We start from the raw sequence: 27,843 nt of genomic DNA, 5'->3' as shown, positions 1-27,843 counted from the left end.
AGTAAGACTGATATTCATAGAACTACTAGTTGTTTGGAAGAAACCTTTTGTATGACATGTGCTTTTAGCGTTAATAATCATGGACAAGGATTTTAGAAAAAATTGAAAGATCTGTAAGAGAACCGTTTCAACTACGTGTAGATCCTTTTTGGAATTACGTGTAAGATACCATTTAGTATGGGTAATCTGCTCTTAAAAATAATCGACATGCTTGTGAGACGCCCTTTTAAGTACGTGTAAGATACACTTTAGCGTTGGTAACCACAGAACATAAATTTGTTTTGAGAAATAATTAACATGCTTGTTAGGCACCCTTTTGAAATATGTGTAAGATACACTTTAGGACTACATGTAAGATATCAAGATGATACGATTTAGAACTACGTATACCCTTTAGCGGTGGTGGTAATCACAGAACATAGATTTGTTTGAGAAATAATTAACATGCGTGTAAGATACCCTTTAATATTGATGACCAAACGACATCATATCGATTATTGCTTCCTGTTTCAATTTTGATGTTGACGTTGACGTTGACAGTAATGACAATGACATTATGGTTAAATATTTTGCTAAGCATTGAGCTGAGCATCTAATTTATAAAAGTTGATTTGAAGAAAAGTATTTTATTATATTATATATATTATGGTATAATTATAATAATAATGGCGACTTGGAACGGTTCTACAGAAACTGGAATTTTAAGAAAAACAAATCAAACAGAAAATTTCGATGATCTGCTTGTGTTTGGATATGCTTGTAAACTTTTCAGGGATGATGAAAAAGCCCTTTTCATTGATCAGGGCAAGCATTTAATACCATGGATGGGTGATGATACGCTGAAGATTGATAGGTAATTATGATCATCGGCAGTGTATAATGTTTTTCATCAAGGCGATATTCAGGGGGAACCTTTTACAACAGTTGTTGAGATTGTATTGTGGTTTGGAAGCTAATTTGAGATATAATAGAAAGTAGTACAATATAGTACGCACATGTGGAGTATTATCTGTTGTTTGTAATCATCTGTAAACAATAGGTCACAGCAAATTACAGATAATGTTGACAACAGTTTTGTTTTATTTAATGTTTTTTATTGTTTTAATGAGACTATGGGATTTGTCTTTCATATAGGAAGTGGATGATGTAGTTAATTTGAATATTAATAAAAGTTTTATCAAGATCTATAAATTTCATGATTGCTGGCTTATTCTATTCCATGTTACTATAAATGAAGTGTACATGCTTATTGCGAAAATTTCAAACCCAGTATAAAAGATGAGGAAGGCTTTTGGGAAGATATTTATGTATGCAATTCTTCCGCCTCAGCTTTTCCCTTTTAAGGGGTTGCTGTTCCTTGAATTACAGTCCATTAACGAAACATACTCAAATGGAACACTGAGAATTTCTAGTTCCCAAGTGACATAGATGTATGGCATGGTAAAATTTAAGAATCATAATCGTCAGTGCTTTATGAAGTTATTATTAGTTTTATTATAAGTCATTTTGTTGGTGGCGTGAGGCCATGTGCCATTAAATTATCAATATACCAAGCTATTTTATTTTTTATAGATATGATGGCCGTGGTACTTTATCTGACTTAAGGCAATATGAGGCTAGTAGAGAAGGATATGATGCTACTAGATGGTTGGGATTAAGTGAAAAAGAAAGAAATGTTGAAGAATTGTGTGATAAGGAAAGATACCATTCCCTTATTATTAATGAAGAAGAAGAACAAATGTATAAAGGTAAATTATCTATATGAGGAGTAATGAGTAACTTACTTAAGTAATCTTTTTTTATTTTAGAAGAGGAGTTGAAGAGACAGAAGACAAATATGTTCCAGTATAGTTATGATGTGCCTCAAAATCCAGATATTCAAGAAGGTATTCCTACAGTTCCTGAAGCGGAAGAAGAATATGTTCCTCCACCAATTCTAGATCTACCAGTAGATATCGAATGGGTAAAGAGTCACATAAATTTGATATAATATAAACAAAAGGTGTTATATATCTTATTACCTCTATATGAATGTCTAAATGGATTGGCGATACTTCTTAAGCAACTACATCTTGATTACTTTGGAGAGGAGGATTGATGAATATATTAAGTTCTTACAACAGGAAATTTTATACTTGATGACATTACTTATTTAAATGATTACGTGTTTACATCTTAAATTACGAATACTGACTACAAATGAATTACTCAATAACTGAACTCAACTTTAATTATATAAGATATCGTTTATTAGTCCAAATAATGTTTATATAAAAGTGCTGAATCTACAAGGCTAAATTTAAGTGTTATGAAACAAGACACACATGTTAACAATAGATACATGTGATCTAGTTTCTAATTGTCCTAATAAAGTTTTGCATTGCAAAAAATGCATTTTATGCAATTTTTTTGTATAAATATATAAAAAATTTGCATAAATATATAAATATTTTGCATAAGTCTAGTCATAACATAAATTTTAAATAATTATTTGCATTTTTATATGCCAGTTTGTATTTTCAGCCAAAAACAGTGAAGGAAAATGCAAGAATAGAGAAGACAGCATCGTTTGTTTGCAAACAAGGACCACAAATGGAAATCCTTCTAAAAGCAAAGCAGGCAGACAACCCACAGTTTTCCTTTTTAAATCAAGATGGAAAGCTGTATAAATTTTATAGACACATTCTCTCAGCTTTTAAAAATGGAAGGTACCAAGGATATGAAGCCCATACAAAAAGTAAAAACGGTGAGTAGTTTTAATTTATCCTTTGGTATAATTTTTATGTTTCATACACTTACTTAATTTCACATAAACCATAAAATTTGATAAAAATAAAACCTATATTTTTTATATCTATTAAATTATATAAATGTTCTTTTCCATTCATGTCATTTGTTAATTTTTCTTTTTGGTTGCTTGCATTTATCATAAAATTTGTTTTGTGATGGTTTGTTCTTCTTTTCTATTGGCTTTTATTCTCTTGAACGATCAGCCAGTACATTTGTTTTGTTAAATTAATATTGGATAGGTTATTATGCAAGTTATAATTTTATATGGTTGAGCTGCAGGAATCTAAGAAGGATTTTAATAATGTTATGATTAATATCACATAGAAGCATTGGTATATTGATTGGAGTTTTAATGTCAATTTTGAGCTATTCCTGATAGGCATCATAATTATTCTTTCTTTCATTGGTTGGAAATTTTCAAGTTTTTTGTATCAATAATGATATATTATTAAATAATTGTACCTTATACACCTCAAAACACAGTCCCCTGGTATGCCCGTTTTCCAGGATCACAAATCTTGTTATAAGTTTATGTTTTCGACATTAATAACCGAATAAAAAATATCTAAATACAGAAACGAGGCTCAGTTGTCCGGACAACATCGCTGTCATGATATTCTTGTTCACTGACCCCAAAAACCCCTGAGTAGTGATATTGACGTCATTTTCATCAATTATTTTCAAATTACAAATTTATTATTCTTTATTACTTCAAAATACACTTTGGAAAATGCATTTTCCTTGTTAAATAATGCAATTTTTATCTCCACATCATCATTTTTGTTCAAAAAGTTTCCTGACGCTCATATGAATCGACTGCAAAAAGTTTCATTTGATAACTTAGGGCTTACAATTTTGAGACTACAGTATTGCTATGCAATATCTCTTGAATTATGTGGATCAAATAGTAATGACAGCTTAAATGTGATTTTAGAGAGCATATCAGAAAACCAGGACCAAGACTCCAACTCACATTATTTGCATCCAAGTCTAGTATCATCTTCAACAGCTGAACCGGTAGGTGTAACCCGTGTTATACTTCTATATAACAAAGACATTTTTATTGTAGTAATAAAAACAAGTGAGTTTGTGTACATCAAAAGGGGTTTGAATAAATTTTTTTTATTAGAATTAAGTTGTCTTTTTTACTTGTTTGGATTTACTAATGATCTAGTTTTTCTGTTTGCAGGTGACTTGAGACATGAGTTTTCATTTTTTCATTTACAGAGCATTAGGATAGTCTACAGGAGGATGAGTATTGTATACTTCCCATTGGAATCATTTTTTGTTCTTTTAGGTTGATTAAAATTATATTTTCAACTTCGGCTAAGTACAATTATTCATTCAGTGGTAATACAAGTTTAAAAAAAAAACAAAATTTTGTTACTAAAGCCCGTAGTAATTCTCTTCTTCTGTGTTGTATTCTTGAGTGTTTAAAGGTGTTTTAAATAAGTTTTAGTCAATATTTTCGTCATGTCAAACGGAGTTAATTCGTTCACTTTGTTCGTTACGTAGTTTGAATGGATTTTTAAAAATTGTTTTCATGAAATAAGAAAAGTATGTACATCGAGTATAGGAAACGTCAATTATGACGAGGTTTCGCCGCGTAGGTATTAAACACACCATATTAAATCGTGGGAATGAAACAGTGACACCTGTAAATCTGTCTGAATAATTTTAAGTTTCCAAGATGGTATTTACAGAATTCAGTAACCAGACGCCCTCGGGTTTGTAACATCATCGCCCTCTGGGCATAAACATCCATTTAATACCATTGGTACATAAATAACTATTAAACCCACATAAAGTAATAACGCGCTATCAGAAGTATTCACTTTTCTCGGCAATCCTCAAGTGCCACCATTTACAAATTGTAAACTATTTGTCGAATGCTGTGTGGATGACATTGTGGTATATCTTTGACTGGTCTCTTCTTTAGCTGTGACAGAAAAAAAATTCATAAATGTTAGATCTTTGTGTTAATGTTTAATGTTTGTGTTAATTTTTCTCACATCAAGAACAGAACCTGAATTAGGGAATTATATTCTATTGTTGAATGAACGGCCAGCTTCCATTTTGTATCGCCTGTAGGAGTAGTCTGGTGTGGTGAAAATACGTCATTCGTGCAACTCAACATAATTGGCGTTAGCAGTATGAATGTATATTAAATATCAAGACCTAAGCATAATTAAAAATAACACAATGATCAGAAAGAAATTGAATGAATCGGTAAGTCATTTTAATATTTGCCATCTCATATGAAAATATTTTAATACTTGCATTACTAACTGAATGAATATACGACTTATAAGCCCGCTCTTAATAAAAATACAACAGAAAATCATATTGACTGTTAAAAATGAACCAATTATAAATTGTAAAAACGAAGTCACACTTTGGGAGGGAAACAGTTTCTCTATAGAAATACCAAGAAGATTTGAGAATCCCAATATAATATTAAATATATTTGAAGTTAATATTAACTAACACAGTTTCTTAGTTGAACTACGTTGAATTTGGCTATGCCAAGTTTTCGACTCCCTATCTGGAGTCTTCTTCAGTCCCTATTCGGGTGCTTCCGACTCTCCCTCAGTATACATTGCAATGTTAGCCATATTCAACGCTGTCTAACCAGAAAACGGAGTGAGTTTAATGTTAATTTGTATAATAACATTAATATTGGTCATAAGTTTGATACTACTAATCGAGGAAGCCTTTCCAAACATTAAAATCATGTACCAACAACTCATGATTTTATACATTTTGGCTTTCTTTTATTATGATAACTAAAGGAGGTGGTGTTTCACACCAAATATTTTCTGTAACTACCAATTGACTTCATTAAAATATCTTTACTAAATTTCCTTAATTATTCTACAGCTTCTGATTATTTTATTGATTTTCTTCTAAAGCTATGTTACTTATCGGGTGAAAAAAAAAAGGGCTAAAATATCTGGAACCTGTGTAGAAATATACTTGTATAGGTGGTGCATATATTGCGGTTTTTTAACATCTTAACGCCTTCCGGTAGGAATCATTGTGTGAGCTGCGAAACCTTTTTGCTCACCATGATCCAATTCCAATTCAAAGCTGTAGATCCATTTATATCATCATCCACATGGATTTTATACTTCTACGCTTGAAATAATATTTTTTTGACTGGAGTCTGTTTCGAATCTTAAACTGATAGACTACTCACATTTAGGTGAGTCCGCCAGCTCATTTAGCCATCGAACTGACTGTGTACATGTAGTAATGTATTATTCCGTTATCTGATTCTCTGCCATATTGTGTTATTATATGATTGTGTGATCATCTGTCTATAAAGTTCTAAATGTTCAATTTTTAATTAAGGACTCCTTCGATTCTTCATTTTCTCAGTCTTGGAACATCTGAAACAAACTGGTATTTTAATTAAAGTTGCATTAATTTTGTTGTCTATATTTGATTGTCGATATTTGCATATTTGATATCAATTACGCTTGTAACAATATATGTTCTAAGATCTCATCAATTGAATCTAATGATATAATTCATAACCACATTCTTTTAGTATAAAAAGTTAGCAGTGCCTCTTTTATTATTACTTTCTTTGTAGTCATAGAGATACATTCAAGTTACTCTTTCATCCCCCATGAAACAAGTACAGATCAGAAGTCTGCAAACAAATTTTTATGGTAGTTAATACAGTTTTTTACGAATTTTTGAAGAATTAAAAATGGGGGTTTATATTTGTCCCCCTTCACAACTTCTTGCCGTGTTAGGTCTCATTCGATATGTTTTTGAAACATTTTAAATACATGTTTTTTGGTTTTTCATGTAGCAGTGTATTTCTCGAGATATTAGACCGTTTCTATAATTTTCTTAGGGTATCAGAATAAATATCCCAAATAAAAGTTAGATACTTATTTTTGCATAGGGAATCCAAATCTGTTATAAAAAAATGGGGGTTCCTATTTAAGATTTTAAAGTTGTCTCCAGCCCCACCCCCCTAGGGGTCGAGATGAGAGGTATTGCTTGGTGTTATTTGATAGATTTATAAAAAAACGGGTGTGGCAGTCCAGTGGGACTGCCGGTAGAAGTTACACTTCTGTACACGCATTCGCTGTTACAAATTTATTTGGGAGTCAATCTGCACAATCATTACATATGTAATGCTATAGGTAAGGCATAGCAGAAAGAGAAACAGAATTAATACCAACTTACTAACAATTAATAAACAACATTTGACCTGTAATAGGAGTATAATATATATAAATGAAGGATTGAATCAATATTTTGATGAAAATGTATATTTTTATTTTCATATATGTATGAAAGGAGTTGAATGCAAACATTTTTTTACACATACTCTGCATTAAAATTCATTGTTTATTTTGTTATTAATATAAAAATACAATACAATACACTGCAACATAATTCAATATAATAATATAATACAAATTGAAATGCAATATTCATAAGTATTTAAAAATGACAATAATATACATAAAAAATACACTACAGATACAGTGCAACATAATTCAATATAATAATACAATACAAATTAAAATGCAATATGTAATAATATTAATAAAAAAGTCCTCCCCGACTGGGAATCGAACCCCGGTCTCCCGCGTGACAGGCGGGGATACTGACTACTATTCTACCGAGGACTGACAGAAACTTATTTCAAAATTGACAGTTCTGGGTCATACAGTGATTTATTGAGATTATTATTGTGAAATACAAAAGACTAATATAATTATGAACATTTAATAAATAATACAAAACATATCACATAAATAATAATATTAATAAATATTTTATTATATATAATATATGTATATATAATATATATATATATATATATATATATATATATATATATATATATATATATATATATTATTAAATATATATACAAAAGGAACATTTTATATTCGACAGGAGGGAAGAGAGAGAAAATATATCTTCTGTCTCTCTCTTACTCATTATCTTACATATGTAATGATTTCACAGATTCACTCCCATACAAATTTCCAACGTGGAGCACGCGTATAGAAGTATAACTTCAAAAATATTGAACACGTGTATTTCAGCTTTATCAGATGTAAATTTCGTGAAATATTCGGCACTCCTGCTTTTTTTTTTCACACCGTATATAATAATTTTAGTTCTTTGGATATTTCTTGGATGGAATTGTTTTTAGAGTCTATAGTATGATCTATTTATGAGGTTTATTCGTCTTTTAATTTCTTCGCTTATTTTGTTGGGAGTTAGCGAAGAGCCAAGTTATGTGAAGCTGTCAACACGTTTAAAGATGACGTCCAAAGACTTTCCCGGTGTCATAAGTCCATTCGTAATATCCATAATTCTTCCATAATTTTAATTTGGATATTGTCATAAACTTAATTTACTTTATTACATTTATTCACTTAGCACTCTTGTTAACGACCGGTATTTGCTGAGCCGGCTGTCAAGCCTAAACTGAAAATGCGTGTCAATGATTCCAGAATTATTTAAAATAATTCTGGATAATTATCCATTTTATGCTACAATAATACACTAGGTTTTGGTAACGAACGTCTGTTGACGTATCACAATGAAGTTCATTGTGTAAAATCTTGCCGGCTGTAGGAGGGAGAATCCAGCTGCCACTCGGCATTTGTTCTTTTTTTTTTGCCAAGATCTTTTTACGTCATACGAAACACGGGGAACCGCGTACAGCCTCGACTAATTATCGCCTTTAGATCAGGCGAAAACCGGTTTTTTAACAAAAGCTTTTATTTTGTCCTTTTCAGTACCAGCTAGGCAACTTTATTACATGACATATGATATTGTATTTTTTTGATTATGGTAATGTGTTGGATTTTTTTTTCATTTGTACTAAATCATACTCCAAAATTGTTGTCATATATTTTTTCTTGTTTCTGTCTGTTATATTGTTATACTTTTATTTATATTTGAATTAAATATAAGCATTTGATTAGGTTATTTCTTGCACAGCACGCTTGATGAAGACGGATACTATTGTGATAAGTATCTATCCGCTCACTAATGTTGCCCGGTACCTCCTACATAAGGGATCATTCGTCTATTAACCACTTGAACAAGAAGACTAAAGGGGATTAGAAACTCTATTCGGGGTGGTTACAAGGAAGTAACCACCTCGAAGAATTTTAAGGTATAAAGGCAGTATATATGCAAGATATTTAACTTGCTTGTAGAATTTTTACTATGTGATTATGGAATGATCCAAAACTTTTCCAGCTTAGCAGTTGTAAATATAATATATTTGATGGAATAAAGGATATTATAGCCATTTTTAAATGAAATAATTTAAAAAATAATGGATACTACATTTTAAATATATACAGACATAACCCTTTAAGCAACTTTTTATGTTATGATACTGAGATAACTTTCAAAAGGTTTTTTTTATATCATTTTACGTGGGTATGACACTTTTTATTAATTGCAATGTAAGCCCTTGTCAAGTGAAGACGTAGTCAAGACTTTTAAAGTTATTTTGTGTCTAGGTAAGTAATTGGTGGGATTCCCTCTTCAGGTAGTTCTTTAATGTGTTAAGATATTGATATACATATTTGGATATCTTTATAAGAATAATAGTTTTATAACGATTTTTTGCGCTATATTTAGCAACATATTTAACATTATAATAATAACATTTGAAACATTTCTTAACTTGTAAGTGATACTAGGTTTTATTTTATTTTTCTTACAATAATCATAACTGGATATCATATTATTAGAAGCGTTGTCATAGTACCAATTGATTCTTGTCTTCTTGATATGCCATCTCATCTAAGAACGTTGGCAATCATCACGGGAATTCGAATGTTTGATGCCGTTTTCCTAAAAATGTTTACAGAAAAACATTTAAACGAGTTATTCAAATTGTTCCACCAGGAAATACCCAAATACTCCTTTATTTGCTTAGCCGTTACAAAATTTGAAATTAAGGTTCGGCTCTCATGACCCGTCCTAGATATTGTAATTTTGTTCAAAATTTCTATTTCCATTTTCTCGATAATTGTGACTAGCTCCAGTCATTATGTTCTCCGTATTTTTTTTGTAAGCCCATAGTTAAAATGTTTCCAGTCTTTTTTTAGTGTCGAGCTTCCATTCCGTAGAATAACCCTGATGAAACATAGCACCTAAGCAGTCAAGTTCATTATGATGTCTACTATACAGTACCTTTTTAATTTTTTTGAATGCATTTTAAAGTTTCCTTGACGTTGTGCTTTTTGTTTGATCACAAAAAAATGTGTCTTTGTTGTAGTAGTTTTCTACTCCATGTTGCCCGTGACTGTCAGGAAGGTTTCTGTATTATTTCTTTTAAATTCCACAATGTGTAATAGCCACAAAAGAAAAAAAGCTTAGAATACTGACTGATGAATCTATAGAAGAAGCGAAACTTGAGGACTAAATAAAATGAAGAATAGACGAATTATATACTAATTTCAAGGAAAAACTGTAACACATAATATAATGATGGAACAATTTATATTTCAAAAAGTAAAGAGATTTAAATATCTGGTGTAACAATAGACAGCTCAAAGAGCATATTGGAAATACCAAAAACTGCTAAAAGACAGAAATATTAGCAAAAACACCAAAATGAAAATATATAAAACCGCAGTTAGACCTGTTATTACCTAGACATGAATGTGCCTGACTAATAGAGTCAAAGAGAAGCTAAGAATAATACTAAGGAAGATCCTTAGAAGAATTCTTGGACCAAAAAAATTGACGGAGAGTTTACACGATTATAATAGAACTAGATAAATAATCAGATAAATGGAGAAGATAAGTCATGCATTTTAAAACTCCAAAATTGAGATGGCCTGGGCATCTACTAAAACGAAGAGAAGATGCATTAGTAAAGAAAATATTAAAGTGGAAACTTACAAATACAAGACCTAAAGGGAGAGCAAAGTGCAGATGGGAAGATCAGGCCAGAGAAGATATCAAAAGAGTGAAGATAACTAACTGGAGAACAAAAATAAAAAAGTACAGTATCCACTGCCTTCCCTCGCCTTCAGGATCTTCGGGGTCGTCCTCTTTTCCTCCTTCCTATGGGCCTCTATTCGGTTATTCTCTTTATCCATCTGCTGTCGCTAGTTCTTCTTACATGTCCATACCACTTTAGTCTGTTTTGTTCTATATATGTTGGTATGTCTGTTTCTATTGATGTTCTTTGATTTATTTCTTCATTTCTTCTATCCATTCTTGTTACTCTGCAGCATCTTTGCAGGCATTCCATCTCTGTTGCTACTATCTTACTGCTGTTTTTCTTGTTTATAATCCAATTTTCTTTCTCTCCAAGAGTTTCGAATGCTGCTTGTTTTATACTCGCGTTTATATGCTCGTATATTTCTTCGATGTTGCCGTATCTGAATTCTATTAATTTTTGGTCTAGACGTTATTTGTATAGTTCTCTTATTGATTGTTCTTGGAGTAGTTCTATATTGTATTGTTGTTCTCTTATAGTGTTCAAAGGTTCTTCAGTAGAGGGGGTCTTGTTATGTTTTCAATTAATGCCCATTTTTGCTGTCAGTAGTTTATGGTCAGTTCCACATTCTGCTCCTCTTCTGACTTTTACATCTTTTATCTTTATTGTGGTATCTTGTTTGACAATTACGTAGTCTATTATCGATTTTAGCTTTCGTGTTTCTTGCGTCCATGTATATTTATGAATATTTTTATGTCTGAAGAATCCGTTGATGATTTTTAGGTTGTTTAGTTCGCATAATTCAATCAGACGTTCTCCGTTATCGTTTTGTTCATCCTCTCCAAGTCTGCCCACTACAAAGATATATATTATTACATAAAAATACTTTACAATTTGGTATATAGTTTGGTTGTTTTGAGATAATTTAATAAATATGTTAAATTTGAAGTCAGCACATTTTAAAAATTTATACTCATAGTACACGCGAGTCTTTCTATCTTGTATACTGGACACTCGATCATTATAATTGATTGTTGAACTTGGTACACATCGGAGCAGCCTCCTTGTTGAAAATGTGTTTGTGCGTAAGTAGAGTATGTCCTATTCGAAGTCGGTTGATGATGACTTGGTCTTTTCTATTACTTGGTAAGATGAGTGTGGTGCCTACTTGACCTAGGTATTCTTTGAGTTTGGTGCAGTGTGATCCCAATTCGTCTGCCACACTCCGTAGATATGACCTCTTATGTTTACTTTGTGATCAGCTAAAGGTATTTTATTTATTATGACAATATTTTGGTCTGTTATTGCATTGCTTGCCAGGGAGTCCACTTCCTCATTGCTACTTATTCCCATATGGGACGGTACCAAGATGAAGGAAATATCTGTTTATTGAGTCTGTAGATAAGATAATTCTTCTTTGATCCTGAGATTAAAATTATTGTTCGGTGGCTTTGGTATTCTTTATCGTTTGATTTTTTGGGAAATACAATGAAAGTAGAGCCATTTTCATTGCTGATTCCTGTATTGTATATTGTATTATAAATCACTATTATGGGTTCGGCAATATTTTATGTCTTGGCATGCTCTAATGTGTTTCTTCTTCTTGACTGGCTTGACAACTCGGGACGAGTCTTCTCTTGATCTTGAGCTTCCATTTCCCATTTTTGTTCCCCAATTCTAGACCAATCGGCTTTAACATCATCCTTCTCTTTTTCTGAGACGGCCTACTGATCTTCTGCCGTTTGGTCTCTCAAAAAACACTGTCTCTAGCACTCTGTCTTCATTTGATCATACCACATGACCTGACCATCTTTTTTTTTTTTTTAATGGCTTTGGCACCTGACCATCTCATTCGGTTAGTTTTTATATTTCTGATGATGTTTTTAGTACCATACAGAGTTACCAATTCAGCATTGGGGCGCCTCCTCCACCCTCCTGTCAATTCTTCTCTTTGAGGGCCAAAGATCCTGATCCTAATCAGTTGCTATTGAGGACCCATAGAGATACCTTCTCTTGGTTTGGCAACCCCCTGGGAGTCTTGCTTTGCCATGATGTAAATCTGTTTAAAACTACATCATTTAAATTTTACTACAAATGTGTATTAACAAAGTTAACATCATTTAAAGGATTTTCACCTTCATATTTAGTGGCTTTCCTTATGTTTACCTGATAACTGCATTGATTAGTCCGAAAACCTTCTGTGATGTAACCCGAAAGGGCAATTTTGGAATAAATATACCTTTTATAAAATATTTTTTATATAAAAGTTTTTTTTTAACAATAGTTTTGATCCTCGATCTTCGTATTTGTCATTTTATGTAGGTCCTCTTTTTAGTTCTGCGTAGTTTCCTTGCTATCTGTGCTCTTGTTCTGAGAAAATCTGCTTTGTTCTAATCTGTAAGGTTTTGTAACACTTTCAATCTTTTCTGAGTTTTTATTTCCAGCATTTCCTCGCATTGTTTGTCAAACCATTTCCCTTTTTGGGCGTGTCCTTTTTTTTCAATAGTTTCCTTAACTGCTTGTTCTATAACTGATGCCAGGAATGTAATTCTCAGGGCTCTTGAAGTTTTTAGATACATTAATACATGTTACAATTCAAAACCTTAATTAACGATACTTTGTGTTAAAGAATCAAATTATACAGGATATAGAGGTAGTATAATTCAAAATTCATAAAAAATCTATTCAATTATGGGAAAGTTACTCAGTTATATAGATACGTAGTTGTATTTTTTGTTATTTAGTTTTCTTTATAGGATATCTGCTTGTATCTTATTTTGTTCCAATTCTTCAAATGGTAACATTTTCTTAATTATGGGGAATTGGAAACAATCAGATATTACATTTAATTATTTTGAACTACGATTATTTTTTCATTTTTCTTTTATCCACTTCCGCAAAATTTTTAGCAAGATACGATGTGTAGCTATTAAATAACGAGACTGACACTCCTCCCCTATCTAAAAACGCTCCATGCGAATCTTCCATCGTTCGAAACAATTTTGGAAATCTTTTTCTGTTAGTTCCCTCGGGACGCATACCGTTTTTTCTTGTACAGCTTCAATGGACTCGAAATATTTTTAATGCAGATTTGACCGATAAGTCGTATGGTGCAAGATCCGGCGAATATGGTGGATGCTTCAACACCGGAATGGATCACTTGGCTAGAAACTTCTTAATATATGTGCGGAATTTTTGCATGTTTTGTTTAAATTATTATGTAAAATTTGATCTACGTGTTATTGATAAATTCCAATAATAACACACATCTTTGATAGATGGTTAAGTATTGTTAGTCACATTGTTTCATTTGCATTATTAACTCTGTTGAATATATTTTCCCTGCTATAGGACGATATATCTGCATACCTGATATTGTGAATACATTTACCGTTTATTTTTATACCAATTTCGGCATCGTCTAGAGTGCTTGAATTTGCATTCAGAGTAGAAGTTGAAAAGCAACGGGGACACCTCTTTGTATTTTATTGACACAGATTGACACTTTGTCAGATACCTCTTTATAATGGATGCTTTTAATAGAATGGTTGGAATATTTTAAGGTTTCAACAGTTAATGCATGCTGGACTCTGTCAAAAGCCTTCTGGTAATCGTGGAAGGAGACACATATTTTTTTCTGGTGATCGAGGCATTTCTGAATTAATGTTTGATTCACAAAATGCTGAATTACTCAAACAAAAACATGCGCATGCCATAAACGCTCATTTCCATTTATTTCTTTCAATAAATTATAAGTTAGATCAACAGTTTTTGTGAAATTTACACTTGTTATTTTCTGGCGAAACAGAAATGAATGCTTCGGTTTTATGTATTTATTGACATACTTGGGAGTTATTGCATTCGAAACAGGTGTCTTATTTGAAGTGAAAATAACTGTTCATTACATACTTTTTAAAGTAGGCAAACAGAAAATGCACGATTATTTATAATGTGCCACAGTAGCTCAGTTTTGATAAAAGAATTCATAAAAAATATGTGTTTGATATGATCTTTATACATCTAGAATAGTCTTATATAGGTTATTTTCCTTTAGGAGATTATAAAGGTTATTGGTATGACTTTCACGGTAGTTGATAGCAGTTAGTGGTTACAGTTTGATTGGTTATTTTTCACCATTATTACACTATATCAGATATGGAAAACTAGGTGGCGTTGTCTTAAATACAAGTGGCGCCACATTTCGTGAGCCCTACATGTAATATGGAGTTGACCACCCTCTACTTTTTTTAGAATAATTCCCTAGGTCATAACCCTAGGCTTTCGTGACAATTTTTATTTTTTTTTTTTCTAAAATATCGCTTTACATTGTTTCGTGCCAGCTTTTTTATATCCACTTATTAAATTGTATGTTTAATTTAGTGTTTTGATATCATCTATCGTCAGAAGTCGTCCCTTTTGAGCTAAGCTTAGCCAATCCCACGTCTTTGGATTGTGCAAATATCATACCTTTGAGTTTTCGTTCCGAATCGTCCTGATACAGACTTATTTCTCGATTGATCTCGACTTGATCAACAATATCTTTACCTACTACCATGCTGCTCTTAATAAATTACCGTTAATACATTATAAATTTCTATAGTTTAGGTGTAGCATTATATATGGCATCCCTGTATTAAATTATGGATATTAAGGCCTTATTCTTAGTGCCTCAGAGATGGTTGAGATTCTCTCCAGTGGAGTATTTTTTAAAAGTAGTAACATAAAAATATTTTGTTACTAATTTTCCCTTGTGTTAACTAACTAGCGTAAACTAGCTAACACTTACGTAAAATTTAAATGTGTGGTAATAAATATACGTGAAATCGTTGAAGAAAAAAACCAACCATCGCTTATACATCCCATACACTACGTTGTCGTTCAAAAGTAACTTAATTTATTGTCAAACAGGCGGGTACCACTGCCATATCGATCCCGCAGATACCGTACAAGCCGTCAGTGAACTGCGCTTACAGTCAACTGGTCAATCGAATCCAGGGTAACCAGGCGGAGAACCAAGAGACGCAGAAAATACCGGAGTACGAGCAGATGACCTATGAGCAGCAACAATACTACCAGTACTACTACGTCCAACAGTATCTGGAGTACTACAAGCAGCTGGCGCTACATTATCAAGGCCAGGCTGGAAATCCAGGTAAGTTTTCCGACGATCAGAATGTTGAATTGTTTCAATTTTCTATTTTTCTGTTGTAATAAAACGTTGAAAATAGAAATTACATAATTTAAAACTACAGTACATTCAACCAACATACATCTCTAAACGAATAATGGAAGTCGCAGAAAACCTTTTGTTGTAGTAAAACTGCACTGGAGTTCTCCATAATCTTTTTAATTACTTTGTTTAGAATATTTTTGCCTGTATTATCAGTTAGAGTTAATTTGTATAAAATGAGGAGCAAAAATTCAAATGGAATTTTAAATATTGTTCTTAAACTATTTTCTTGTGGCATTTTAAATTAACTACCATTTAAATGGTAATAAGCCACAATTAAAGGTTAAAATACGTTTATTGACGTTTCAATTTCCACTTCGGAAATCGTTCTCAAAATACAAACATTAGTAAATTAAACAAATTTTGTTTTTTGTTACTTAGTTAAAAATTCTTCTAATAATTTAATTTTATCTGACTCATCTATATTGACAATTCAGACATACATTATACATTTTAAAGTAGACGACTTTAAAATGATATTGCCAATATTGTTGAGTTGCGTTCCTGGGACGACTTTACTTATAAGATAGTTCATTCGATTACATGAAATCAACTTTAACTTGAGAATATCCGTCAGAAAAGATCATAACATGTAATTCGTCTTTAAAAAGACAAATACATGCCATGATTACAGTAAAATTCTCCTGTTAGTGATTCCATAGTAAATTATGAGGGAAAAACCAGGAAAAAACCTCATAATACTATCCCGACATGGTAAGTATTTGATCGTGCATTTAGTTTACCTTCAATAAACACCAAATTCCGATTTTATATGTTTGTTATTTAAAAAACATAAATGATGTATTCTCTATATGTTACTGGCTTACCAATACTGGTATTTTTCTTTTAATAACTTCCTCTTTCAATATGGGTAACCAGATCCTACTACAATTGTGTCGCGAATTCCTCGGAATTTTTCTCCATCAGGTAAGTTAATGCTCCTAGAAAGTTTTTGTGTAAGTTGGTTGAATGTACTGTAATTGTTACACTTTATAACATTTTTCGTACTTGTAATTTATTTATTTTTTAATGAAATTTTGCTCAACTTTCTATTTGTGGCTTTCAAATAAGACAATACTAAGAAGTGCTCCAACTATAGAAGAATCAGTCTTATGACCCACGTTTTAATAATCTTTATTCGGATAATTCAGAATTTATGGTAGAATTGAAGGAGAAATTACTGATATGGAAATTGGTTTCCGTAATAATCTAAGAACAAGTGAGGTACTATTTACTGTGCAAGTACAGGTTCAGAGGTGTAGAGATGTCAATCATCCTATGTACATGTGCTTTATAGACTTTGAAGAAGCATTCTATACTATCACCAGCAAACAAATGTCAGAATTGGACTAGATACTTCCGAATTAATTGAAATTATCCCTGGGGTTAGACACGGGTATATCTGGTCAGTACTACTTTTTAATCTGTACTATCTTTAGTAAAAACTAAATAGATGGTAGTCAAAAGTATTATGTGGACGGAATGGAATAATAACCTGAAAATAAGACTTGTCAAATGTTACATCTTGTCGACATTATTGTAAGTAGTTGAAAGCTGGACGCTCACTGAATTTCTTTTAAATAAACTTCAAGCTTTCGAAATCCCATGTAGATTGACAGAGTGACAAATGAATAGGTATATGAAAAACAAGTGGCGTCTTCGGTTTATTTGCGTTGGCTCTGTTGACTTTTTGTTTCAGTAAGAATATTTGTAAACTATTTTAGTTAGGTGCTTAACAAGATCATTACACGATAGTTGACAGGATTGATTTAATCTTTTACCCATTCTTCTAGTACTTTTTGTATTTAATTATAATATTAAACAGCTGTTCATATTTTGTGCATAATGTTTGACGTATAGTTTTTACAAATTGTAAAAAAGTCAACAAAAACATTTAAACAGAATTTTATACCCTTAGTTTGGTTATAAGAAATGTAATATAATATTTTTTAAAGGTCAATTCGTACCACCGGCAGATTTCCAAAGCTTGGATCCGACTCTGCAACATTATATCCAACAAATGGCGTACTCACAGTACCTGCAACAATTTCAACAATCAAACAATTCATACGCACAAATCGTATCAAATGTAAATAAGGAAACAAATCCCTACATAGCAAATGTACCTCAACTACCTCAGTTACCGGAAACGGTTAAAAATCAAGAAGATGAAAGAACAGTCACAATTGTTGGTGAACGGAAGAAAATAGAAGTGAATAAACCTCTCCTTTCCCTCGCTGCTTATGGATCCGGCTCAGACAGTGATTCTGATGATAGCACAGAAAGCGACGACAGAGAAGTACGAACTGTTACGAAAATTGAATCCGCAGCAGCACCGACTGATGAAACCAAAATTGTCATAGACAAGATGGCGCTGTACGTTTCCAAAAATGGAGAACAATTTGAAGATATTGTTAATGCTAAAAATGATTCGAGATTTGAGTTTTTGCAACCAAGCCATAAGTTTTATAAGTATTATAAAGAAACTCTAAAGCGGTTTATGGACGAAAACAATAAAAACGGACAAGAAAAACAAGAAAGCAATAAAGAAAAAGAGGTGAAGAAGCCACCAAAAGAAAAAAAGGAAAGGAAAGTTATAGGTGAGTTTAATCAAGATATTCATTAAAAAAATACTATATTTGTCTAATTGTATGGGGAATTAAAGTAAGTTTAAAAAATACATTCATTTTATTAAAAAAACAGTAGATTATTTTCGGGGTTTATTGAACGTGGTATAGACAGATCAGTCATTACTGAGCTGAGGACAGTTGTGATCCTTACGATATCGCCTATGATATTGACTGCAAGATTGTAACCTATTAAATAATTTTTTAGCACCCGTAAGCTTTTCTATTAAAAAAGCCAAAGAAGAACTCCCCAAAGAGATAAAAAGTGCTTTACCTATCGAGGAAAGTAGTGACGAAGAGGAACAGGCGGCACCATCTGAAAATACGGAAACACAAAAATCTCCTACTCCTGCAGCGCCTCATTTATTGAAAAATATTTTGTGGAGGATTGGTGATGTACAGAAACCGGTGATTCCACCTGTAGAAGTTCAAGAGACTGTTTCGCAAAATGAAGAAGCTAAACTTAAACCTACTGAAGAAATTAAGAACCCAAAGGAAATAGGAAAGAAAATTGTTAATGTTAACGAAGAAGATCCCATTTTCGAAATGATGGAATTTCTGGATGGTGTAGAAAAGCATGGTGCTAAAAAAGGTAAGTTTCTTCTACGTCTCTTATATCACACATTTTTTCTTCCATGTTTTAATTCTATAGTAGCCTAAAGCTATTTTTTAGCCCTCTAGGGGTCTCTAGGCGTAAGATATGCATCTCGAAAGAGTCAAACATAGCCCTTTTTACCCTATATTTAAAGGGCTATATCTCTGAGCCCAGTGGACAAAAACAACTTTCCTGGAAGGAACTTCAGAGTAGTATATTGAACCGAATATACATATAAAATTTTATAAAAATCGGTCAAGCCGTTTCGAAGGAGCGAGTGTGGCCAATTCTGTGACACTACTAAATCTGTCACACTAATCTTGCTATTAAAAAATAGGGGTTGGTGATAAAAGGGTGAAAATTAAGGGCTGTATCTATTGTTTAATGCCACATCATAAAAACATAAAATAAAAAAAAAATTTCTTTAAAAAGTAAAAAAAATAAATGTTTGGGATGAACTAACCGCAACCGGCACTGCTTGACATTGGTGATCGAACGAGAACTGGTATATTCAGTGTTACTTTTTCAATGTTACTGTACTGTATCGAGGGCTGAAAACCATAGGGTTCCAAGCGACATTTACAAAAATTTTCAGGAGACGTATTTTAAAGTTTGCTGTCAAATAAAACGATTTCGACAATATTGTACTTTGTCAAATATGTTATATATTATTGTTTAAGGATTTGGTAATACAGTGATTCTTAAAACAATGTTGTCGTTGTGGTATAAAATGCAAATTTCATGGTTTTTTCAAAATGTTACACTTGTACTTGGAACCTTAGGGCACTGTAACAGCTGTACTTGGAACTTTGTGTCCCTAAATAAATTTGAAGTTTAAAAAATGTCATATTATGACATATTATGTCATCATTGTAGACTTTATTGCCTTTAACAATAATAGCCTATACCATGACGTTGGAAGGATCAAAGGAAGAAGAAAATTAACGAAGAGTAGAAAATTAACTTTTATTTTTATAAACTGTTTCGCAGTCAGAGATTTGGGTTTTGTGTTATCGGCTGAAGCTACTACAAAGTTAGCAGTGGAATTATTTATGGGAACTACTCTCTGTTTCTTCCTAATACTGCTGGTAACTTTACTAACATTGACTGTAGAAAATTCAGCGCTGTGATCATTCAGCTTATACTGAAAAGTAAACATGTCTCCTTGCACAAAACGTAGTTGACATAATTTAGTGTAAGGTATTTTATTATATTGGTATATTGATGCTGTTTTTTTAAAGTTTTTAAAGGGTATTGGTTTCATATTAATCACACAGAATGGCTTTCGTTTGTTGACTTTTAACAATAGTCTAATAAACGCTAGTGGAGACCAAATATTCGTAACCTTCATAACTTTTTCTATGCGAGAGTGGATATTATCGACAACCTGTATACACGAATGACCAGGTATGGAGTATTTCATAGTTGCCATTTGGATATTAGGATGTCTGTTCAGGAAGTCAGTGATTGCTACTAAAATCAGGGAGTTCCTGTTCTGAGGACCACAACTATTTGTTGTTTATTTCTGGATGTTTAAAACTACTTTCTCTAAAATTTGTATTAGGGCACTAGACAAATCATTGCCTGATCTCCCACATAATGTTTCTGGCCATACTGCACAGTAAACTTCTGAATTAACAGAACTGAGCTGTCAGATTGTATACGTTTAATTTCTGTTTGTAAAACAGCACATAGACTTCAGATTTAGGTAGATCTATGACATTTTCCAGATCAAAACATATAATGGCACAGTTTGAATTCTCTGTTTTTTTGTTATTTTCACGTTCTTGGCGCATTATTAATTTCTTTCTAATATGGGAATTATATGCCTGTTGCTCTTCTGCCTGCACCCTCTTCTCTTTTTTGGTCAATCTATAGTCTTCGCAGACGTCACACCTATCCGGTTTCGGTTGCAAGAACTCTAGATTATACTCAAAATTAAAAATGTGTCTATACAACGACAGCTTTTGTGGAGGTATATTGTTTGCATTGCACATTTCAATGTACAATTCATACATTTTTTGTACGTTAAGTGTTGGGTCTAGATATCGTTTTTTTGAATCTTTCTTGAAATAATGCGCTTCTACATATGGAAAATTGAAAATTATTTTCTTTGCTTGAAATAAGATCTTTGGCCCCTTTCCCTCTTTTATCAGAGTGTGGTGTGCCCGAATCACTCTTCTGTAAATGCACAGTATATATGGGCTTTTTCTGGAAGATATTCAGAACCGGAGCTACAATAATCCTCCCAAGATTCATTTTCGGACACAGAGGACATTGTAAACAAGAAAATGATAATTTTAACTGATAAAACTCACATGTAACTTTCACCAATACTCTCACTATAGTACATGGAACCATATGGTTCTAACTTTAAACCATTTCGTGCGCTTGGAACTAGATTTCACTGTTGATTGTGGCGCTATCTGTCAACGAATCGCAGAACTTTCAATACCATTCTATGCAGAATTTAAAAAACAATAGATTTCTGTTAAAAAACGAGTTTTGTACAAACTGTCGCTTGGAACCCTATGGTTCTCAGCCCTCGGTATATTCTTGTAATGTAATGTAATAACATTGTACCTGTGTCAGTGATCTACGCTGTCGAGACACGTAAAAATAAATAAAAAAAAATTAATAAAGTTTATAGTAACCACATTTCACACATTTTCATTGGATATACTAACTCGATCAATGGGGCAATACTATTTATCATATGCACTGACATTTTAATACTTAAATCTCCTAAAATATATCTTGTTTAAATTTTGAACTGTTTTTAGCTGAAGATAAGACCAAGGACAAATTAGCCGCGGTTAGAGACAAATTGTCTGTTGCCGCGACAAAAGATAAAGCTCTTCAGCTGGAACGAAAGAAAAAGGCTGCGGCCTTTTTAAAACTTAAGTCGGCAGAAACGAATCACCACCCCGGCGAGAAAACTCCCGAAAGAACAGAGAAAGAAAAATCCCCGCTGCGTAGGGATTCTGACTGTATAGAAGTGATAGAGTTGGATTCTGAAGATTCTCCGCCCAAGAAAAAGAAGCACAAGAAGGATAAGACCAAAGATCGGGATGAAAGTAGATCGAGGTCTAGAGAAAGAGATCACAAAAAAGAAAAGAAGAAACACAAAAACCGGGATAAAAGGCGAAGTGAGAGTGATGACGAGGAGGACGAAAACAAAAAGAGGAAGAAAAAGAGGAAAAAATCCCATAAAAGGTAAATAAAGATTAAAATTTGTTGTTAAAATAATTTAAGAATTGAGACTATTAATGGTTCCATTTAAATCCTTAAAAAATGTTTTATTTTATTTAGCTTTTTGTACATCTTTAGAGTCTATACAAAATTATAAACGGATAAAAGCATTAATGTTATGTATATAAACATCATGATCAGTGGCAATACAGCTCGTTATAAGCCAAAGCCTTCTTCAGAACAATCTTCCATTCGCCCCTGTCTCTGGCAACTCTTCTCCATGATTTAACTCAGATGGTTTTTAAATCATCCTGTATGTTATCTTGATACCTAAGTTTTGGTCTTCCTCTGGCTCGTCTTCCCATTGGTCCTCTTCGGTCGAAAATTTTTCTGATCGTTGCATCTTCATCTCGCCTAATTACATGTCCTATCCATCGAAGGCGTGCTAAGTTAATACATTTTACAACGTCAGGTTTCCCCAAAACTTCTATATAACTCAAAGTTGTAGCGCCTACTGTTCTTGGATTCCTCCATATATTTTCCTTAGAATTTTTCTCTCGAAACGTTTAAGCAATTTTTGGTAGTTCTGTGTAAGTGACCACGTTTCAGACCCGTATGTTAACACTTGCCTTATTAGTGTTTTATATATGGTAACTTTAATTTTTCTGGGTAGTTTTGGGGCCATATGTTTCCTCAAGCCATAATAGCACTTATTGGCAAGCACTATTCTTCTTTTAATTTCTTCGCTGACATTGTTGTCTTTGGTCAGCAGTGAGCCCAGGTAGACGAAGGTGTCCACACCTTCCAGTTCCAGATCATCAATTAATAGTCAAGCTATCTAGTTGCCTGATCTAGTACAATACATATACTTGGTTTTCTGTGCGTTTATTTTTAATCCCATTCTAAGTGCAGACGCAGATTCTAGTGATCGAAATGCTTCGATCAGAGATTCTGTGGACCTAGCAATAATGTCTATGTCATCTGCATATCCGACCACTTGTACAGATTTATTAAAGATGGTGCCATTCGTATTAATATGGCACTCTCGAATTACTTTTTCTAGTGCAAGGTTAAATAAGAGACACGACAGTCCATCTCCCTGTTTCAGTCCATTTTTACAATGGAAGGGTCTGGAAAAGTCGTTTTGGATTCTGACTACACTCTCTACGCCTGTGAGTGTAAGTTCCGTTAGTTGAACAATAGTTATGTATATAAACACTAAATGGAAAAACTACTGTTAGAATAATACCGTATAAATAATCGATAAAGTACTTCTGGTCAATTTATATTTACTATTAGCCCAGGGAAATTATCTTTTTTCTTTTTTTTTTTCGTGACACTGATCCGTCCAGGCAAACGATATTTGTTTTGAGTAGTATGAACCTCTATAACAAGAACCTATATGTTTCCTGCAGTTGGTTTTTTTGACATAATTAGTTATTAACAAATTTAGGTAAAAAAACGGTAAATTTTCACTTTTTTCGTCTATCAGCAAAAAGTGAATCATTTGAAACAAATTTGAGACTAATAAATATATGTCATATAACAACCTTTTTTAGGCCGATTTTGAGGACCACATTTTGAAGCTTTGTGGTTGATTCTATTAAAAGGCAATCTTTTTCGAATTTTGCCAATAAAAATTTTAAAATATGTTCTTTTAAATGGCACTAATAAGATCTCTTAACTATTCTAAACAAATCTGCTATCAATTAAAAAAAAGGACTAACGTCGTTCCAAATTGTCCTAGGACAGCTTTTTCCTCTCTTAAATTTGTAAAAAAATGTTCCTGTAGTAATAAGGTAGTAAGCTCATTCTTAAAAAAGTTATTAACATTTATAAAACACCGAAATTTCTGACTTGTTTTGTAATTTTCTAAGCAACAAATAAGGATAAAAACATTTAAAAAAACGCCATTTTGAAGGTTTTTATATCACTAAGTTTATTATTATTTTTTGTTTCAAATGCTCCACTTTTTGCTCACAGACGAAAACTGAAAATTAACCGTTTAAAATCGACTGCAGGAAACATATAGGTTTTTTATTACAGAAGTCCATGAGGTGGTTGATCCAAGTATTTTTGTGGATCAGGTCAAACTGATACGCGTAAACAAAAATACCTGTTCCAAATACCTGTTAAAAAAAAAGAACAATATTAAGAAACCTGTTAAAAAATACTGGTTTGGAAATCAGTTTGTTATCATTCGTTTAATAGACATCTAAGCATAACCATATCATTATTTGTATTTTATTAGATTTCTTTATAGTTATTAAAATGACTGTTTGACTACACATACTTAAATTACTGTTATTGAGGGATTGCATAAAAAATTTATAAAAAATGGCGATAGTCTTGTCTACTTCACGCCAATTGCCATCTGTTGGTATTTCTCTAAAGCTTTGTAAGCGTATGAACGAGTGCACAATTGTAAGTATGCACGAGAAAAATATGGACAAATGCAATGAAACAATTAAATTGCTATTTATTTTTTATGTATATTTGTCGAATAGTCCACTGATCAACAAGCTTATGCAATTTCCTGATTAATATGAATAACAACAAATGAAAACGCATAATATGATTATAATAAATTTTAGAAGTACTACATGAACACATAAAAATAAATATTTGCAAATAAAATTTTATATATTTAATGATAATTTTTGACAACGGTGGTTTTATAGATATGGATGAATGAATTTGGCAACGTCAACTTGTTTGTAGCATTCCCATGATTTTGTGGGAATAACTAGAACATTATTTGTGTTGCATTAAAATGTATATATATATACATTTTTGTTCAAATTTGCCATAAAACGATCTTTATGCAATTCAATTTAGAATATTTATTTGGTAAATGCCGTCTATCATATTACATTCAGCTAAGATAAATTTAAACTTCATCCGGATGCATACATCTACAAAAATGATTAATAAGTTATTTTACCACGTTCAGTAACAAAAAAAAACCAAGTACATATTTCACCTACCGCGAGTTCTCTTAAAAATATATACCGAGGTGCTAAGTACATTATATATATATATATATATATATATATATATATATATATATATATATATATAAATCTATTATCCACATCGATCAAATCCAAGTCCTGCATCACTTCCAACATCCAAGTATGAGTATGAGTACATTCGTAAATGTAGGTACGCGTCCGAGTCCGAGTACTGTTTTATCGTCCACCCGTACAGCTGAGTTGGTTAAATAGATATCGAATAGGTTTAAGTATTGATATTGATACCGATCCCGTCCAAAGTCACAAGTCCAGCCAGAGCGAGTACAATGTACGCGTACGCGTACTCGTTTATATTGGTGTTTAGGGATCAGTTCCACAAGTATAAATAAAATACCTGTTCCAAAGTAACTGGTACGGGATCAGGTCACCATCCCTACTCAAAACAACTGTCGTTTGCCTGGCCGGTTAAGTGTCACAAACAGGGAACTTTGTTTAGCTTATTTCCCTGGCCTATATTGTTTCTTGTGACATATAACTAAAGATAGTACACTAGATGAAATTATGATGAGTTTTAACCTGGTTTGTTACACTAGTGTATTTATAAACCATTAGAGTTAGTTGTGCCCGTTTGATTTTTACCAATACACTAGATGCTGTGGACTCAAACTGTACATTATGTTGTATTCTATTGTCTTCCTTCATCTATTGATGTATACTCTATCTTTTTTTTTTCAGAAAACACTCAAAAAGTCGCTACGAATCTAAATCAAAAAAGAAATCGAAAAAACGTCATAAGAAGTCTGAATCAGAAAGTTCCAACAGCTCCGATAGTTCATCATGACATCGAAATGATTTTGTACAGCAATTGATCATGTTATGCAATAAATCAAATAGATGACTTGGAGGACAACAACAAGAAATGTTCATTTTTAACCTACGAAGTTTAAAACCTGAATGTCACACGGAATTAATGAACAAGTGGAGGTTAAAAGTAATGATTGAAATCAGCATATCGTGAATAAATTTTTGATTTTAAGTAAGGATTTAATCTGATCAAATTTTTATTCATAAAAAAGTTATAGAATTTTATCAGTTGTTATCTTACATACCTAACCCTACACTGTATTATAAACCATGTTTCAGTATTTTCGTATTCAGTGCTTTATATAGACTTTTTAGATAAAAATCATCATTTTAGTATAAGATCCATCTTTGTCTACATTTTCTACAATTTTTTTGCCCCCCTATATCTAACTCTATAAACAATTGAGAACTAGTTTATCAGTTTTACAATCTTCTATTCTAATTAAACCACCTAGATAGGGTATCTAGGTACCCTAGGAAAATAATATGTCTACTTTTATTTCTCTGTTGTGATCGGGCCTGGACGTAATTTTTTATTACAACCAAACAGCATCTTGTACCATTAGCAACTTTTTTAAAGAAAACTGCCGATTCTCCAAATTTATTTTTATTTTCCTGTAGCGATTTCCCAGCTTTCCTTTTAAATATTTTCTTTCGCAAATTAAAAAGAAGGTGACATTCAGAATTCTTTACATTCATAAACATTTTTATAGGTAATTTCTCTATAAAATTTACTAGTTATATTTGTAAAATATTTATTATCAATTTGTACATAACAGGTTTGTAAAAAAGGTAAATATTAAACATTTTTCTAGTTACAAAGCAGTGTTTTCTTATATAAAATTAATATTAGAATAGTAATTTCTACAATCGATTTGCACAACAAATTCTCAAATTAAAAACAACCCATGAAGAAGTACAATAAAACAGGACCGCACTGACAACTAGTATTATTGTCCTCTGAAGAAATAAAAAACTTATAGTTTTAGTTACTGTTAAAAATTTAACATGAGTATTTTGACGAAAGAAATGGTAAGTGCGAACTCTTGACATTGATAATAAAAGGAGTTGTGCTGAGAGGCTTATTTCCAGGATTATTTTCAATGGTATATTGTCACTATTGTCAGTACAAAATTTTTTAAGAATAGGGGAAGCCACCGCAAACCTTCTTTACGTGGCATCTCCGCGACTGAGGCTGGCAATCATCATGGCTATTCTGATCTTAGATGCTACCGCTCTGAATAGTTCGATTGATGTGCATCCGTACCATTCCCTCAAGTTACGCAACCATCAGATTCTTCTCCTTCCTACACTTCTCTTGCCCTGGATTTTCCCTTGTATAATTAATTGAAGTATGTTGTATCTTTCATTAATATTGCATACCATGCCCCGGGTATTGCAGCTTTCGTGTTTTGATGGTTTTTACAATATTTCTTTCTTTGTAATTTCTATACTTGTTTCTCTGTCCTCCAAAGATATGTCTTGTAGGTTTCCTCTTGCGTAGTCGAAGAGCTCTTCCATATATTCTTTCCATCGTTTTAGCTTTTCATCAGTCGTTATCATATATTTCAATTTTTATCTAAAAGAGTTATGTTGTGGTTTCTTTTTTGCAC

At 32.3% G+C, this 27,843-nt stretch overlaps 1 protein-coding gene across 1 annotated transcript; it reads left to right on the top strand.

Annotated features, from left to right (window-relative positions):
- Positions 1-538: 538 nt before the first annotated feature.
- Positions 539-27,052, top strand: su(w[a]) (suppressor of white-apricot). Its single transcript, XM_072536645.1, has 10 exons — positions 539-853; positions 1,573-1,748; positions 1,809-1,963; positions 2,524-2,746; positions 3,725-3,807; positions 15,656-15,899; positions 17,933-18,577; positions 18,813-19,196; positions 21,983-22,415; positions 26,102-27,052. Exons 1-10 carry the CDS (start codon positions 666-668, stop codon positions 26,205-26,207), a joined length of 2,637 nt encoding a protein of 878 aa, XP_072392746.1. The 5' UTR covers positions 539-665; the 3' UTR covers positions 26,208-27,052.
- Positions 27,053-27,843: the final 791 nt, after the last annotated feature.

This window comes from Diabrotica undecimpunctata, chromosome 7 (assembly GCF_040954645.1).
Source record: "Diabrotica undecimpunctata isolate CICGRU chromosome 7, icDiaUnde3, whole genome shotgun sequence".
Classification (NCBI taxonomy): Eukaryota; Metazoa; Arthropoda; class Insecta; order Coleoptera; family Chrysomelidae; genus Diabrotica; species Diabrotica undecimpunctata.
This window is presented reverse-complemented; position numbering and strand designations above follow the sequence as displayed.